This window comes from Leptopilina heterotoma, unplaced genomic scaffold (genome assembly GCF_015476425.1).
Source record: "Leptopilina heterotoma isolate Lh14 unplaced genomic scaffold, ASM1547642v1 Lhet_27, whole genome shotgun sequence".
Taxonomy (NCBI): Eukaryota; Metazoa; Arthropoda; class Insecta; order Hymenoptera; family Figitidae; genus Leptopilina; species Leptopilina heterotoma.
In genome coordinates this window covers 1,870,837-1,889,498 of record NW_025110978.1, presented here as the reverse complement: position 1 = coordinate 1,889,498, position 18,662 = coordinate 1,870,837, and the positions used below count along the sequence as shown (strand labels likewise).

The 18,662-nt window shown below is 23.7% G+C and overlaps 4 protein-coding genes across 4 annotated transcripts in view; 3 read left to right on the top strand and 1 right to left on the bottom strand.

The window, feature by feature from the left end:
• Window positions 1-18,662, bottom strand: part of LOC122503737 (neuroligin-4, Y-linked) — a 134,683-nt gene that overhangs the window by 91,987 nt on the left and 24,034 nt on the right. The gene's annotated exons all lie outside the window — the stretch shown is intronic.
• Window positions 1,577-5,009, top strand: LOC122503745 (protein anon-37Cs-like). Its single transcript, XM_043614415.1, has 8 exons — window positions 1,577-1,944; window positions 2,082-2,343; window positions 2,458-2,668; window positions 2,978-3,214; window positions 3,458-3,586; window positions 4,031-4,233; window positions 4,312-4,429; window positions 4,709-5,009. The coding sequence occupies exons 1-8, from the start codon at window positions 1,728-1,730 to the stop codon at window positions 4,820-4,822; spliced, it is 1,491 nt and encodes a 496-aa protein (XP_043470350.1). The 5' UTR covers window positions 1,577-1,727; the 3' UTR covers window positions 4,823-5,009.
• On the top strand, window positions 5,155-8,503 carry LOC122503740 (spermine oxidase-like). The gene is made up of 7 exons (XM_043614409.1): window positions 5,155-5,606; window positions 5,751-6,021; window positions 6,363-6,810; window positions 7,260-7,379; window positions 7,457-7,659; window positions 8,098-8,215; window positions 8,300-8,503. The coding sequence occupies exons 1-7, from the start codon at window positions 5,306-5,308 to the stop codon at window positions 8,423-8,425; spliced, it is 1,587 nt and encodes a 528-aa protein (XP_043470344.1). The 5' UTR covers window positions 5,155-5,305; the 3' UTR covers window positions 8,426-8,503.
• Window positions 10,441-18,247, top strand: LOC122503747 (possible lysine-specific histone demethylase 1-like). The gene is made up of 7 exons (XM_043614416.1): window positions 10,441-11,020; window positions 11,235-11,493; window positions 12,115-12,562; window positions 16,860-16,979; window positions 17,073-17,275; window positions 17,852-17,969; window positions 18,057-18,247. Exons 1-7 carry the CDS (start codon window positions 10,813-10,815, stop codon window positions 18,180-18,182), a joined length of 1,482 nt encoding a protein of 493 aa, XP_043470351.1. The 5' UTR covers window positions 10,441-10,812; the 3' UTR covers window positions 18,183-18,247.

The following is an 18,662-nucleotide window of genomic DNA, read 5'->3' as shown; positions in this document are numbered from 1 at the left end:
TTTATTATTCGTTTTACTGCAAGTCGCTTTTCTTCATATTTTCTTGCTTTTATATATATAGTTGAGAAAAAAAATTTCCTAAGGCTTTTTCTTTGTTGATAAGCTTTTGCTTATGTGAGTCAATGTTGGCGATTGGAAAGATTTTATATAAATTTATTTTTTTACACTTTGTTTATGTCTATTCTAAGAGAAATATGTATTTTTTTTTAAAAAAGCAAGTTTAAAAATCAGAAATAAAATTAACTTCTCTTCAGTATCTAAAAAATTATTAATTTTTTAAAATTTGTTTAAATATTTTTAATGTTAAGAATATAATTTATTAAACAATGTTATGATAGAAAGTTATAAAAAATTCTGATTTCAATTATAAAGAAAAATCTTTGTAAATTCCAAAATAAAATAAATTATCGCAGATGAAATATACAGGCCTCGGAAAGAATACGTTTATTTAGACTTTTTCCGATTATTTTTAAAACAGGCGCCTTTTTTGACTAATTTTGTAAAAATCCGACTTTTTTCCAAATATTGTAACAAAATACCAATTTTTTGGTATAAAATGCAGTTTATTTCGATTTTTACAGTGTAAAAAATAACTATAGTTAAATCATTCGAAATTTCAAATAATTTTTGATAGCTATGAAGAGTTTACAGTTAGAATTATTACGAAAAGTTAATTTTTTGTATTTAAATTTGTATTTAATTGTAGGTATTTGTATAAATATAAATTGTATCAGAGGCCTGAATACTTTAAAGAAAATCAAAATCGCATATATATGTATCCTTAGGCAATATTTTTATTTCATATGCATACTTTTTTTTTAAATTTATTATTATATGCATTAAAGAGAAAGCAATGAAAATATATCTGGATGACGATTTAAGCAAAGATTTTATTTAATTTCTGTTTAAAATTTTAGAGAACAAAATTTTTTTCTAAGAAACAAAATTTTTATTCATCAATAAAATAATTTATCCCACATAACTACATATTGTACATAAATTAACAGGTATATGAAAGAGTGAGAAAAAACAGCAAACCATAATATTATTTTAGGAATTTTTTAAAGACTGATTTTTTAAAAAAATAATTTTATACAAAACACAAATTTTTTATCTCCGCATTTACAATGTAAAAAAAAAGACGACTGCAGCATTTTTATTCAATTTTCAACGAAACTTTGATAACTTAGATTGTTATCCTTGCTGTAAATAATTTTTACTTTTGAAATAAATGTTTGAGTTAATCGCAAAGAATGTTTTATTATTTATAAAAAAAAAATTCCCTGTTCTATAGAAAATTTCTTTTAATAATAAAAAAAAATCTTTTACTCTCTTTTTCTTAAATTCTCTTCAAACTAAACTAAATTTTTATCGAATTAAAAATCTAATTATTCAGTTAGAAACATATAATTTTTTTAAGATAATTATTTTTTCAGTAGGTTGATAATAATGTTGATTTCTGTTGTTTTTAAAGAATGGTTTTAGTTACATAATATTTTAACTTCATTTATCTTTTTCAATGAACCCTTGTTAGAATATAAGAGTTGACCTTGCCATTTAATGATGCCATTAAAAAATAGTAGATTATCAAATGATGTTCAAATGTTACGGAATTTAAATTGTCACAGTGTAGATTTACACTCTCGTTTGAATATATTTTAATCTTGTCGATAATTTCATTTTTCAACCTTTTTTCTAGAGATAAACAATAGACATAGAAACAAGAAATGTTGATAAAAAAAATCCTCCCTATTTTCTTACTATTATTATCGACAATTATTTTAGCAGTCAATAGCAACAAAGAAGAATCAAGTGTAATTATTGTTGGTGCTGGAGCATCCGGAATTGCCGCTGCATCAAAACTTTTTCAAAATGGTTTCAAAAATGTCAAAATTCTCGAAGCGGAAAATAGAATTGGAGGACGAGTTTTTACAACTAAATTCGGTGAGTTATATTTTTTGTTACTCCAAAGCAACAGTCGGTTCGATTTTAATTTTTATAAATTTAAATAGTCCCGTATATTACTAAATAAATAAATAAAATTGTTACTGACAATTAAAATTGACTTTTTTCAATTATAGGTGATAATCTCATTGATCTTGGAGGACAGTGGATTCATGGAGAAGAAGGAAATATAGCATTCGAATTAGCTTGGCCACTCGGAGTCGTTGAGAGAGGAGGATTATTAAGCGGATTGAATTACTTAATAATTGATTCCTCTGGAAATTTAGTTAATCAAACAATAACTGAGGATATTATAGGTTTATTTTTCAAATTAAAAGATGAATTATCGATCTATTCGGAGAAAAACAATGGATCTATTGGTGAATTCTTCGTCGCAGAGTAGATATTTGTTTCAATTTTTATTAGGAAATTATTAAATTTTCAAGTAGTATTATTATTAATATTACCTGTAATATTCTTTCATCTGATAATAATTTTAATTTGCTTTTTCAGATTAAACAAATACTTTAAAGATCATCCCGAATTGAAAGACAAAACCGAGGGAATTTCACTTTTATTTGACATGATGCAAATGGGAAATGATGCTGGCGATTCATGGTGGGAAGTTTCAACGACAAGTATTTCCGAATTTAAAGACAGTCCTGGAGATTATATGGTAAATTGGAAAGAACGTGGATATGGGACAATCCTAGATATTTTAATGGTAAATAATTTTCTGCACAATCAAAACAAAAACACTATTTTTACTTTATTAGTATCATCGTGATCAGTATATAATAATAATCGAGATATTCTGTCCTCACGTGGAGTTAGGGCTTTTTAATTACAAATTGTTTTACAATTCAAATTGTCATGTCAAAAGTTTGACAATTAATATGTACATATGTAAATAGAGTGATTAGTGTTTTAGTGAAATAAATTCAACTAGAATTTTTATAATAACAGGATTTTCACAGGAAAGTAAAGTAAAGGAAATTTTAACCAAATAATACTTATCATTTATCATTTTTAGAAACGTTTTCCAAATTCGGAAGAAGAATTGCCTGTTATGAACAACACAATTTTAAATGCAGAAGTTGTTTCAATTGACTACTCGGATTCAAATGGAAAAGTTAAAGTAAAAACTGTCAATGGAGACACACATTCTGCTGATCATGTCATCTTCACATGTTCCTTGGGTGTTTTAAAAGATAGACACAATTCCCTCTTTCAACCTCCTTTGTCAGAAGAAAAGCAGAAGACAATTAAGGTTTCTCTTTTTTTTCCAATTAACAATCAAGAAGAGATGAAAAGAAATTATCTAAATTTCCAACAAATCTGAAGAAAAAACTTTTGTTTTGAAAGATAAACAACCTTCAAGAATTGAAAATAGTCTACAATTGTTCAGGATGTTTATCAAAAAATTCATAAACAAAAATAAAAGTACACCTGCAAATATTTTTATCCCAATGAAAGTATTTTAAAGAAAATAATATCTTGTTTCTAAAAACAGGGACTTGGATTTGGTAGTGAAGCAAAAATTCTGTTATCTTTTGAAAATCCGGTGTGGATCAATGACACTACTTATGGAGGATTTACTATCTTGTGGAATAAAGAGGATATCGAAAAACTTGAAAAAGATGTAAGTTTGCATAATTATATCATTACAATAAATAAATTTAATTATAATAAATTTATTATTTTAAGGCGCAAAAAGTCGCTTTTGTCCATTAAAAATACAAAAAAAAGTCATTTATTTTATTCAGTGTTGTGACCAAGATTTCATTTTTTACTCCCTAGACTTTTCACTGATTCTTTAATTCAATTGTTCACAACTTGAATAATTTTGTTAAATAAATATTTAAATACTTGTTATTTATATTTCCACAAGAACATTTTTATAATTTTAAATTCAAACCTTCAGAAATTTAATTATTTCTAAAAATTACAACTGTAATCTTTCAAAATCTTTTTATTTGCTACAATTTTTAACTAAACTTTTTCTCTAAATTAATTGTTAAAAATAATTTTTCAAAAATTCTTCGAGAAATTTGTCTACTTATTAAATGGAAATTTGAATTTACAGCCAGAAAGAAATTGGATGTTGGGACTAGTTGGATTCTTTTTCGTCGAACATAAACCACGATTATTGTACGCATGGATATCGGGAAATTATTCCCGGGAAATGGAAAAACTTTCAGAGCAAAAAGTATTCAATCAAACAGTTGAGCTACTCCATAGATTCGTTGGGAAGCATCGCGAAGTTCCAACTCCAACTGGAATGATTCGGTTGGTACTAAATTATAAATTGATCTATTCCGTGAAGAATTTTTTTACATAAAGTCTTTTTATTTTTTTTTTCATTAGATCCATGTGGAATAGTAACAAAAACTTTCTAGGAACCTACAGTTTTAGAAGTTTAAAATCAGATGCTGATAATTCCTGGTCTTCGATTTTGGCAAAACCAATTGACGATACTAAACCGGTAATAATTTCTATATAATTATATTTGCTAATACACTCGAGAGTCACAAAAATCATTTCGACAACTATAAAATATTTTTTTTTACATTTAAATTAATTAAATAAATTCAATTCATAAATATAATGAGAAAATAATACATCTGAATCAAAGATTCAATAAATAATAAGTTTGATTCAATAAAAATTACGTTCAATTCAATTATAAAATATGTTTAATTCAAACATATTTTTTGGTTGGTTATTTAGTTTTAGATTTAAAAAAATTTTAATAAATTTACAGGTAATTTTATTCGCCGGAGAGGCAACGAACTCCGAACACTTTAGCACTGTTCATGGGGCAATTGAAACTGGCCATAGAGAAGCTGATAGAATTATTAAACATTATTCAAATTAGTCAAAAAATTAGAAAAATATTTTAAAATTTACTAGAAAAATTTCCACACAATTTCTTATCATATTTTATTATTTATTTGTTTCCCTTTTTGATGATGATATTAATAATGTTGTTTATTCTATTAAATTACAAAAAATCCGGATTTTGTTACTTTTTCTCCCTGAAATTAAATAAATATTTAAACACGTGTCTTGTAAAAATTTAATTATAGGATTAAAACATAAATAATTTAACAATGCGAAATGTAGAAAAATTAAAATATATTATAAATTCAACAAATTACCTACTTACAATCTAGTTATTCATTTCAAATACGCAAGGTAACGAGAAAAAATTTTTAAATTAAATGTTTAAAGTCAATTCACAAAGTAGTAGTGTAAACAATAAAATTTTTTACAGTATTTGTCTTGTTAAAAAAATTTTTGTTCATTACAATTAGGTATTATATTATTATTTTTCTATTTAACGAAGAACACATTCGAAATGAATAAAGAATTGGACGATTTTCAACAAGTGCAACATTCAGAACAACGAGAATATTCGACAAAAGAGTTGATAGAAAAATTTAAGGCTAAAGAACACGAAAGAAGAAAAGAAGAAGAGAAAAGAGAAGAGTTAATTAGAAAAAATTTCCAAACACAATCAAATCCAAGTGTAATTATTTTAGGAGCAGGTTCCGCAGGAATCGCCGCAGCATCAAGACTTTTCGAAAATGGTTTTAAAAACGTAAAAATTCTCGAAGCTGAAAACAGAATTGGAGGACGAGTTTTTACCACTAAATTCGGTAAAATCAAAACTATTCTATCACTATAACTATAATTTTTCCTAGTTTTACTTTTTTCTAAATATGTTTGATTTTTTGAATTTTTTTCCTTCAAAAATTATTTTTTGTTATTTTGTTATTTTAATTATTTTTTTTCTCGATTAGACGATTATCTGGTGGACATTGGAGGACAATGGGTGAATGGAGAAGTGGGAAACGTCGCCTTCGATCTGGCTTGGCCTCTTGGTTTATTGGAAAAAGGAAAAGCAGATTGGTCATCGGATTCTAATGAAGAATTAATCGATTCATCCGGGCATATTTTAGATAAATCAGAGAAAGCTGATCTTCTTCAATTTCATAAGGATGTTGAAAAGAAATTGGAAGAATATATTGACGACAACGAAAATGCTTCCATTGGCGTAAAATATAAATACGAGTATTTATCACCTGAGTTCAACAACATTAATAACAATAACAATATCATATGAACGAAATTTATTTATTTCTTATTCAAATTAAATTTTTATTACAATAATTTTGCGTCATAAAAAAATTAATTATAGTTTCTTAATATTGAATTTAAGATTTTAATTTTTATTACAATCAGTAATTTCAGAAAATATTTTTAACAAAGAATTTTGTTCAGTTGAACGTTACAAACTTGTAGATTATCTCTTTTCGAAATTCACGATTCTATTATTTTTATTATTTAATTATTAAATACTAACATTATTTTTACATTTAATAAAATTATTCACTCATTTTAATTTGTTATAGACTTGAGAAATTTGTAAAATCGCATCCAAAGTGGAGGGAAAATAAAAAGGGATTGACAAATGCGTACAATCGAATGACAACGTTAGTTAATTCCGCGGAGAATTGGGAGGACATTACAACAGCGGATTTCAGAGATTTTGAAAGTATACCTGGAGCTTGTTTAATTAATTGGAAAGAACGAGGATATGGCATGATTTTTGATATAATGATGAAACGATATCCAAAAATAGAGGAAGAACTACCAATTATGTGTAACACTAAATTAAATTCAGAAGTTTCTCTAATTGATTACTCTAATCAAAATGGAAAAGTAATTATAAAAACAACAAATGGAGATGAATATTCAGCAGATTATGTAATTGTCACATTTTCCATTGGCGTTTTAAAAGAAATTCATAAATCCCTCTTTAAACCCCATTTGCCGGAAGAAAAGCAAAAAGCCATTGAGGTTTGTTGACAAGAAGAAGAAAAATTCATTAAAAAAATTTCTCTTCGCTTATAGACGGAACTAATTTTTATTTTTACAAAGCAAAACCTGAAATGTCTCAAACTTCTGCGAATTTCTGCAATTGTGACTTTTTACTATTTCCGGAGTAAATTTTACTGCGTTCGAAATGCAATTTATTAATTCCTAAAGTTTACTAATTCAGAAATAGTAGAATTTGCTTCAAAAATAGTAAAAATTGTAATTCAGAAATGCGCTGAAATTCCTAAAATTTTACGTTTCACTATGAAAGTAGTAAAAACTGTTTTATTCGTTTTTTTCTTTCTATTTGAAAATCGAGTAAAGAAATTAAAAATTCTTCTTTTGCATTTCGTTAATTTTAACAAAAATTGTTTTTTAGACAATGAATTGCGGAAGTTTGTTATAATTTATAAAAACAAAAATTATTTCAGGGAATTAATTATGGAAACTTGGCGAAGATTTTTCTCGTTTTTGATGAACCTTGGTGGACAACAAGCAACGAATATACCTTGCTTTGGAAGGACAAAGATTTTGAAATATTTCAGAAAGATGTGAGTATGTATTTTCATGAAAATTGTAATATCGAATAAATAAAATAAAATACATAGGTTTAAAACTTCTTTTATAGAAAGAAAAGAGTTGGCTACAAGGATTAATTGGATTCTTGCCAGTTGAGCATAAACCAAAATTACTCTGCGGTTGGGTGACTGGAAAGCATTCTCGAGATTTGGAAGAACTAACGGACGAGCAAGTATTAAGTCACTGTATTGAAGTCCTTCACATATTCTTTGGTAAAATTTACAACGTCACTAAACCAACTGGAATGATTCGGTAAAACGTATTTTTTATTTTTTCACTATTTGCCCAAGTTAGATTTAATTATTTAATTCTACTTTTTTTTATTAGTTTTCTTTTCATTTATTTGTCTTTTTATTAATTTCTTTTGTATTTATTAGTCGTCATATATCCTTTAACTGATACCTATTTTTAACAATGTTGAAGTTTTTTAATTTAAAAATTTAATTCCTCCAAAATAATTTTAAATACATGCAAAGTTTCGTTATGAGGAAGCAAAACTAAAAAAAATTTCTGAAAGCTCATATTATAATAAAAACAAGTAAAAAAATTGAATTTCTAAAAAATAAGTTGAATTTAAATACAATTTATTTATTATTTATTTGAAGAGTTAAATAATTTTTCGGAAAATACTTAAACAGGAACATCAAGAAATTTTTATTTTTAAAAGGGAAAATTCTATATATTTTTTAGATCAATGTGGGACAGTAATAAACATTTCAGAGGAACCAACAGTTATAGAAGTCCAAAAACCGATCCTGAAGTTTCGAGTTATAAAAAAATGTCCGAACCCATTGGAGCAGAAAAACCAGTAAGCGTGGAAAATTTTGAAATATCACTTCATCTGTTATTACACACAATTTTTGCATTCGTTTAAATAAAATTAAATTTACAGGTTATTTTATTTGCCGGTGAAGCTACACATCCTCGATACTTTAGTGCCGTTCACGGAGCAATTGAATCTGGTTATAGAGAAGCTGACAGAATTATTAAACTCCATGAAAATCTTGTGACGAATTAGAAAACTTTTTAAAAATATCGTATAATAGTTTTACAATAAAAGAACTATATTAACAATATTTTATTTTCAATAATTAATAAAAAGAAATATGTTTTTTTTAAATTTTTATTTCCTTACTACTTGATTTAATTTTTACTTATTTTCTAAAAATTAAAAAAATATTTTAGAAAAAATTCTTCAAAAATCAACAATTTTTAAATTTGTCTAATCTTCTATATTAATAATCGTTGTATTCCGGTAATCTGTTCGCAGTTTGAAATTAGTTATCTTAACAAAAAATTTGAAGAGAATAATTGAATTCCTTGGAAGAATTTCTTTATTTATGAAAATAATTGAATTCTCGCGAGGAATTTTATTAAAATTTTTAAAAATCCTAATTAAATACTTATGAAGAATTTCTTTGAAATTTTTTAAAATAATGGATAATTTTAATTAAAAATTTTGAAAGCAATAGAATTTTATGAAGAAGAATTTGATTAAAATTGTATTGAAGGTAATAGAATTCCTGAGAAAAATTTTATTATTTATATACAAATAATTGAATTCTTGCGAAAAATTTTACTATTTATAAAAATAATTGAATTGTTCCGAATAATTTATTAAAATTTTAGGAAATAAATGAATTTTATGTAAATATTTAAGAATAATTAAATTCTTTTGAAGAATTCTAAATTGTTTTAAAAAAAATTGAGTTTCTGCAAAGAATTTTACTATATTTATCAAAATAATTGAATTATTGCTGAAAATTGTACTTATTTATAAAAATAATTGAAATGTTTGGAAGAATTTATTAAAATTTTAAGAAATAATTGAATTGTTCTGAAGAATTTTGTAGAAATATTTGAAAATAATTCAATTCATTCGAGAAATTCAATTACAGTTGTTTCGAAACAAATTGAATTATTTTTAGAGAATTTTAAATTCTTGGTGAACTTGAATTTATGGAAATAATTTGAAAATATTTGAATTTTTCTGAGGAATTTAATTAAAATTGTTTTGAAAATAATTGAATTCCTGCAAATGATTTTACTTTTTATAAAAATAATTGAATTCTTGCGAAACATTTTACTATTAATAAAAATAATTGAATTGTTTCGAAGGATATATTAAATATTTTAGAAAATAATTTAATTTATTCAAAATGAGTTAAATTTTTTTTAATTGAATTTTTCTGAGGAATTCAATTAAAATTGTTTTGAAAATAATTGAATTCCTGCAAAGAGTTTTGCTAATTATAAAAATAATTGGATTTTTGAAAAGGATTTATTTATTTATTTATTTTAGAAAATAATTGAATTTTTTTGAAACATTTTATAACGAATTAAGAAAAAAATGAAATTCTTTCGTGAAATTTTATTGAAAATAGGGTAAGTGCGTCAATTGCTGCGTGTTCGTGAAATGTGTAATAATTATTTATCACTTAAGAAAATATTAATGTTTAAAAAAACTCATACTTTTTATCACAATAGAATGCTACATCATTCTTTAAAATTATATTTTGTAGTTATCCATTTATGCGGGAAAGTTGTAATAAAAATCCAAACCGGAAATAATTTTGATATAAACATAATCTAAAAAAAAACATTATCATCAGCTATTTATTTTGAAAATATTTGTTCAATATATGTTGAGTAAATACATATTTAGTAATTATACTAGAATCGGTAATTAATTTAACTTTTTTTCTTAGTAAAACAAAATTAAGTATTATGGGAAATTTTTGAAAAATCCTTATATAGTGAATTAATTCATTTTTCAATAAGAAAAAAATTGTTACCACATATACTGATAAAATGCAAAAAAAAATTGAAATCATACTTGGAAATTATAAATGATTTAAAATTTTAACAAAAAATTATAATTTGTTTACGTTCTAAAAGTTCTTATACAGTACCTACAATAACAAATATCATTCTTCCAAGATAATAAGCTATCATTAATGAGATTCATACTAACTTAAAAGAAAATTAACTAATATAATAATACCTAAGAAGAAATAGGGTTGGAGGACAAAATAAAATTATTCTCTTGCCTCAAGTATCCAAATTTTTCTCTACAATCAAATAAAAATGGAATTACTCACACTTTGTTAATTTTACTCTAAATAAATTAAAATAGAAAAACGTGAAAAAATTTTTCCTGCTCATTATACATTCCAAGAAAAATATAACGAGTCATTATTTTTATTGTAAATAAATGTTGTAAAATTATTACAATATATTATAATCAATTCAAAAATTATAGATAATCTATTCAAGTGAAATCCGTAATGAGAGGGGACAAAAAATTAATAAGATGCGTTTAGTTCAAGATAAATCGCAAAGTAGAAAAAGACACGTGTACAAATTTTTTAAAGGAAAACAAATAAAAATCAATTAATATTTGAAATGAATAAAGAACAAGAATACAAATTGCGAAAAGAGAAAAAGAAAAACGAAAATTTCGAAACAAAATCTAAACCAAGTGTAATTATACTGGGAGCAGGTGCATCCGGAATTGCCGCTGCATCAAGACTTTTCGAAAACGGTTTTGAAAATGTAAAAATTCTCGAAGCTGAAAACAGAATCGGAGGACGAGTATTTACCACTAAATTCGGTAAAACAAAAATTCGACTTTTTCTAAAAAAAGTTTTTTTCTGTTTCTATATAATATTTTATTTTTCCACACAATTCAAATGTAATTCTTAATATTTCATAAGACAAAAAGAAATTACTTAAAAAATAACATTTTTGCAAAAATTATTATTTTTTTAGTAATTTCTTTTTTGAAACACAGAAAAATTTAATGTAAATAATTTTTTTTCAATTAGGCGAATATTTAGTCGACATTGGAGGACAATGGGTGAATGGAGAAGTGGGAAATCTCGTCTTCGAACTAGCTTGGCCTCTTGGATTATTGCAAAAAGAAAAAACAGAATCCACTGAAGAAATATTAAATTCATCGGGAGATGCAGTAGAAAAATCAGAAATAAATTCTCTCACTCAATTTCATAAAAATCTTGAGAATAATTTAGAAAAATTTGCTACTAACAATGAGAACGAATCTCTTGGTGTACTTTATAAAAATGAGTATTTATTACCCAAATTTAATAAGAATTTACTATGTAAATAAAAATTTATTTGTTACAAAGAAATTTTTCTTTTTAAATTAAAGAATTATTTCTTTCATCTTATATCAATGAGAAAATAGCTTTGATTTAAAAAAAAATTTCTTGGATTCAAAGAAAATTTGTTTAATTTAAAGAAAAATTGTTTAAATCAAAGAAATTTTCTTTGAATAAGAAACCCTCTTTCTGTTTGAAAGAGAAATTTATTTTGAATGAAAAAAATGAGTCTAAGAAACCAATTTCTTTAAATTAACAACAACTGTTTTCTGGGTTCGTTAAAAAAAATGGTAATAATTTTTACACAAAAAATTACTATGAAAATGGTAAAATTTGCTATTAAAAATCGTTACTTGCAGAGTAAATTTTAAAATACCCGAAGTAAATTTTAATAAATAGTAAAAGTAAAGTAAAATGTACTTTCACGTTAGTAAAAATTATTACGGAAACAGTACAAGTTTCCAGAAATTCCAAACAGTTTGGGTTTTACATATTGCAAATAGTTAAAGTTACTTCTGTGAAAATAAAATAAAAAACTATTGGTTATAATTGCAATTTTATATTTAATTTTCTCAATTTTTGACAGACTTGATAAATACATAGAAGCGCAGCCAAAGTGGAAGGAGAATAAAAAAGGATTGATAAATTCATACAAAATGTTGACAACATTAATGTATTCCTCCGAGAGTTGGGATGATGTTTCAACAGTGGATTTTAGAGAATTTGACAATATTCCTGGAGATTATTTCATTAATTGGAAAGAGCGTGGATATAGTGCTATTCTCGATGTAATTATGAAACGATATCCAAAACCAGAGGAAGAATTGCCAGTTATAAGGAACACTAAGTTAAATTCAGAAGTTTCTCTAATTGATTACTCTAATAGAAATGGAAAAGTAATTGTAAAAACAACAAATGGAGATGAATATTCAGCAGATTATGTGATTGTCACATTTTCCATTGGAGTTTTAAAAGAAGTACATAAATCCCTCTTTAAACCCCCTTTGCCGGAAGAAAAGCAAAAAGCCATTGAGGTTTGTTGACAAAAAGAAAAAAATTCATTAAAAAAATCTCTCTTCGCTTATAAACGGAACTAATTTTTATTTTTACAAAGCAAAACCGAAAATGTCTCAAACTTCTGCGAATTTCTGAAATTGTGAGTTTTACTATTTCCGGAGTAAATTTTACTGAGTTCGACATGCAATTTATTAATTACTAGCAAATGTTACGCGCGCGGAACAATTTTAATTGAATTCCTCGGATGAATTCAAATATTTTTAAATATTTTCATAAATTTCAATTATTTCCTAAAATTTTAATAAATTCTTCGAAGCAATTCAACTATTTTTATAAAAAAATAAAATTCTTTGCAGGAATTAAATAATTTATTTTCAAAAATTTCCATAAAATTCAATTTCAACAAGAATTTAAAATTCCCTAAAAATAATTCAATTATTCTCAAAATATTTTCAATGCAAGTTTTAAATATATTTGTCACAAAAATTGAAAGAATTCAATTCTTTTGAAAAAATAATAAAATTCTTGTGATGAATTCAATTATTTTGAATACACTTAATTTTAATAAAATTCTTTAAAGAAATTCAATTATTTTCGAAACAACTTTAATTGAATTTCTCGAAAAAATTTCATTATTTTTAAATATTTCTATAAAATTCTTCATAACAATTTAATTATTTCTTAAAATTTTAATAAATTCTTCGAAACATTTCAATTATTTTTATAAATAGTAAAATTCTTCGCAAGAATTCAATTATTTTTAATACAATTTTAATCAAATTCTTCTTCATAAAATTAAATTACTTTCAAAATTTTCAATTAAAATTATTAAAGAAACTCCATTAGTTTAAAAAAAATTTAAAGAAATTCTTTAAAAGAATTTAATTTTAAAATTGAAAATATTTGAAAAGAAAAATTATAAAAAAGTTAAGAAACAAAAAAGCAAACAACAACTAACTTCAAACTGCGAACAGATTATTGAAACATATATGTACTTTATTACTATTAATTACTGAAACTAGCATAAGATACGCGCGCAAGCGCGCGTGCATGTTCTAAATGCATTGTTGAATAATACACTTTTTTAATTATTTATATTTTTAACAATAAATGAACTTTACAGATTTAAAATTGAATTTTTTTTGAATAATTTAATTTTTGAAAAGCTATAAGGAACCGCAGAACTGCGATACACCATCTGGTGACAAAATATTTAACTAACGCAACGGGGTCGAATTTGACATTTTATATGGAATAATAGCAAAAAAGGACGCGCGCGAGCGCGCGTGCATTTTTATTTCAACGTTTTATTTAAAATAATTAAAATTTTATTTTTTTAAATGAATTTTAATTATTATGACATCATAATGTTTCAAATACATTTAAATAGTAATTTATTCAATTAAATGTAAACTCTTAATTATTTATTAACTGAATTGACGAAAATCAAAGTCAATTTTTGTTAAGGCATTAATAAGGAAGAATTACAAATTTTAGTTTGATTTTTTAATTTATTTTTATGCAAATGCGAGAAAAAAAAAACTGAAACAGTAAAACTTTGATTTTTAATCGTTTTTGCATTAAAAGATAACATAAAAATAAATTAAAAAATCTAACAAAAATATGTAATTCTTCCTTATTAATGCCCTATCAAAAATTGACTTTGATTTTGATTTTCGTCAATTTAATTAATAAATAATTAAGTGTTTACATTTACCCCGAGAATTCGAAAACTCGAATTCTTATTCAGAAAAATAAAAAAAACTTTTTACCAAGTTGAATGAAAATCTATTAAAATTTGTTTAAGTTATTCAAGTTTTTACATTACTAATTTCGTAATGGTTGATTGTTTTTTATAAGATACATTATCAGTCAACTGGTTGATTTACTATACGTCTACGAATAATTTGTTTTCAGTTTTTCCATCCCTTAAGACAGTAGTACACTGTAAAAAATTTCGGAAATTTTTCCAAACTTTTGCATGGGAATTTTCCTAAAACGTGTTTAGAAAAAATTTTTTCCCAAAAAAATGGTAATTTTTCTGAGTGTTTGGAAATTTTTCGATACGAATTGAAATTTTTCTAAATTCTGTTGGGAAAGGGATTTTTCTAAACGTTTTAAGGAATATTTACAAATTTTTAGGAATTTTCCTAAATCTTTAAAGGAATTTTTCCAAATTGTGGGAAATTTTTATACTTTTTATGTGAATTTGCTTCCTCAATTTTTTTGGGAAAATTTCCAAAATTTTTTTTACAGTGTATGCTTGAAATAACTTGTTTCTTAAACCTCGCTTAACTACAGAGGTGTTTACATTTGCCCCGAATTTTAGGAAAATTTCAACATCTCGGGGTAAATGTAAACATTCAGTTTTAGGCGATTCAGGTGCATCAATATTTTTTTGTACCTCATAAAATTTTTCTAGGGAAGTAAAGTAACAAGTTCATGCAAAAGAAATCCGTCCGTTTTACCTTTTAACAAAAAAAAACTAACGTTTTTTGTGAAAAATAGATATTCCGTTTACATTATTACCCCAAATGACCCTATTCCTTTAAAGAATTTTATTAATATTTGAAAATAATTAAATTTACGTAAATAATTTTATTGATTTTCAAAGTTTATTGAATTCCTGGAAAGAATTTTATTAATATTTGAAAATAATTGAATTCCTGTGAAGAATTTTATTAATTTTAGAAAATAATTGTATTTTTGTGAGGAATTTTATTAATTGTTGAAAATAATTGAATTCTTTCCAGGAAATTTATTATATTTGTGAAAATGTAATTGAATTCTTGAATAAAAAAAATTAGTAAAATCTTCACAGAAATTCAATTAATTGTAAAAATAAAAAAATGAATAAATAAATAATTATAGAAATTTTTTCGAAATATTTCAATTATTTTCTAAAATTAGTAAAATTATTCGTAAGAATTAAATTATTTGCTCAAAATTCAATTATTTTTCTAAAATCTGTAAAATTATTCTAAAATATTTGCAAGAATTCAATGATTTTGAATACATTAATTTTAAAATTATAAAAATATTGAAAAAGAAAAATGAATTGTTTTATGTTTTCATACAATTTTTCGAAATAATCAAATTTTTTTCTAAAATTTTAAAGTAATTTTTTTTTGCAAAAGTTCGCAATATTTTTTAATAAAATTTTAATATAATTTCATGAATGAATTCAATTTTTTTAAAAACTTTTATAATATTTCTCGAAAGAAATAGAATTATTTTTTACAATTTCAATAAATCCTTCAAAACAATTCAATTTTTTAAAATTTTTAATAAAATTCATTCAAATAACTCAATTACTTTCGAAAATTAATAAAATTCTTCTCAGGAATTCAGTTATTTTCAAAATACAGTTTTAGTAAACTTGTGAATGATCAAATATTTAATTATAATTATTACCTGACACAATAATTTTAAAAAGTTGAAAAAAATTGTTTCTTTAATTCATTTATTTTGAAAATTTTCATTTAAAATTATTTTAGAAAAATTACATTTTTTTTATAAAAGATTTTATAGAGATTCTCCAAAAAAATGTAATTATTTAGAAAAATTCTAATAAAATTATATAAAAGAATTTAATTTTCAATGAATAATTTTAATAAAAGTTTAATTGTAAATTGATTATACTCAATAAATAAAGGAATTTTTTGTTAGAATTCAATTACTTTAATTGTTTTCCAATTATTTTAATGAAATTCCTTGAAAGAAATTGTTAATAAATTTTAATCACTTTAAAAAATTCCAATTAAAATTATTAAAGAAATTCAATTATTCAAAAAAAAAAAAAAAAAAAAAAAAAAATTGAAAATAATTCTTCAAAGAAATTTAATTAGGGTTTTAAACATTTTTTTAATTTTAATTTAATAATTCTTTGCGAGAATTTAATTACTGAATAATAAAATTTTTTGAAGGAATTGAATTATTCTGAAATTTTTTGCAAGAATTCAATGATTTTCAATACATTAATTTTAATGGAAATAATAAAAAATATTGAAAAAGAAAATAATTAAAAAAGTTGGGAAACAAAAAAGTAACTAACAACCAACTTCATACTGCGAACAGAACGAATGAAAAACCACAGAGATTAATATAGTTAATTTTCTAATTCAAAAACATTAAAATTTGCTCCAAAATAGTAAACATCGAATTTCAGAAACGCGCTGAAATTCCTAACTAGTTTTACTATAAAAGTAGTAAAAGTTATTATTTTCATCTTTCTCCGGTGCAATATTTCAAAATCGAAAAGAAATTAATTTTTTTTGCTGTATTTCGTGAATTTTATCAAAAACTATTTTATAGTCAATGAATTACGGAAATGTGGCTAAAATTCTCCTTATTTTTGATGAACCATGGTGGTCACTAAACAGTCAATATTTCTTGCTTTGGAAGGAGAAAGATTTAGAAATACTCGATAAAGATGTGAGTGGGTTTTTGTTGAAATAAAAAAGAAGAATCTCTCATATTACATTTTGTGGAAAAATAAACTATTTTAAAAAAAATTTGTTTCCTCAGAATGAAAGGAGTTGGTTGCAGGGATTATTTGCATTTTTTCCAGTTGAAAATAAACCAAAACTACTTTCCGGCTGGGTAAGTGGAAAACATTCGCGAGATGTTGAAAAGCTAACGGATGAACAAGTCAAAAATCACTGCAATGAAGTTCTAGAAAAATTTTTTGGCAAAATTTACAACGTCACTAAACCAACTGGAATGATGCGGTAAGATCTATTTTTTAGTTTCTTTCACAATTTTTAGATATCTTTACGAAAAAGTTTAAAAAATTTTTTTAAATTTTTAGAATCAACAATAGGTACATATTTTAAGAATCTTTTTTCAGAAATTTACATTGATAACATTGCCAAAAAATAGCAGAAATACGAAGGATATTAAACATTTTACTAATGATATTAAGAAAGAATTTTCTATTAAACACATAATTTAATATTTAGATAATAAATTTTTTAATATTTCTTAAATTTAAAAAATGTTTTTATCTAGATTAAAGTCAAGGTGAAGATAAAATTAAAGCATAAAGGTCAAGTACAGAAAAAACAGAGAATTTATTTTACAAAAATGAAATTTTTTTATTAGTAAGAATTTCTAAATTGCAAATTCTTTTGTACCTATTTATCAAAAAGAGAAAAAGATATTTTTTAGCAAATAAAATTTACAATAAAAATATAAATCATGCTTAATAAACTCTCTAATATTTATATAGTATTACTGATATAGAGTTTAAACATAAAATCCGATTCTTCAAAAGAAAATAGAATACCTAAAAAAATATTTTCTAGATCCATGTGGCACAGCAATAAACACTTTCGAGGAACCAATAGCTACCGAAGTCCAAATATTGATCATAAAATTCCCATTCGTATAAAATTGTCTGAACCGATTGGAGGAAAAAAACCGGTAATTATGCAAAAAATTCATTTTTTCCACTATTCCATCCAATTTTTATGTTTTTTGCATTTTACCAAAATAAAATTAAATTTACAGGTTATTTTATTTGCTGGTGAAGCAACGAATCCTCAACGCTTTAGTGCAGTGCACGGGGCAATTGAAACTGGTTATAGAGAAGCTGATAGAATTATTAAACTGCACCGAAAGATTGAGATGAATTAAAACCTTTTTAAATATCTCAAAGTACAACTTTATTCAAAAAAATAATTAAGAAATTTGTAATAATTATTATTGAAAAATAATAGAATTATTTTTTATTAAATTAAATTATTTCTGATCATTAAGATCATAATGAAATAAATAAATTTAATTTGTAAAAACTTGTTAATAATTTTTTGATCATTTGTTCTAATATACTATTAATTTAATTAGATTTAATAAAAAATTTAATTAAATAAACAAATTTCACTAAGTGTATGCAATATCCACTAAAAAGAAAAAAGTATATTCAAAAATAGAAAAATTCAATCAAAAAATTAACATTAATTATTATTTGGCAAAAAGAAGAATTCTTTTTTTAATCTATACTCAACTGCTCTAAGTATAGGAAATTTTTAAAACTTGTCAAAAAATTAAAATTACATCCTGAGAAACAAACATACAAATCTTTATGATTGAGGGAAAAATATTAATTTCAAAACT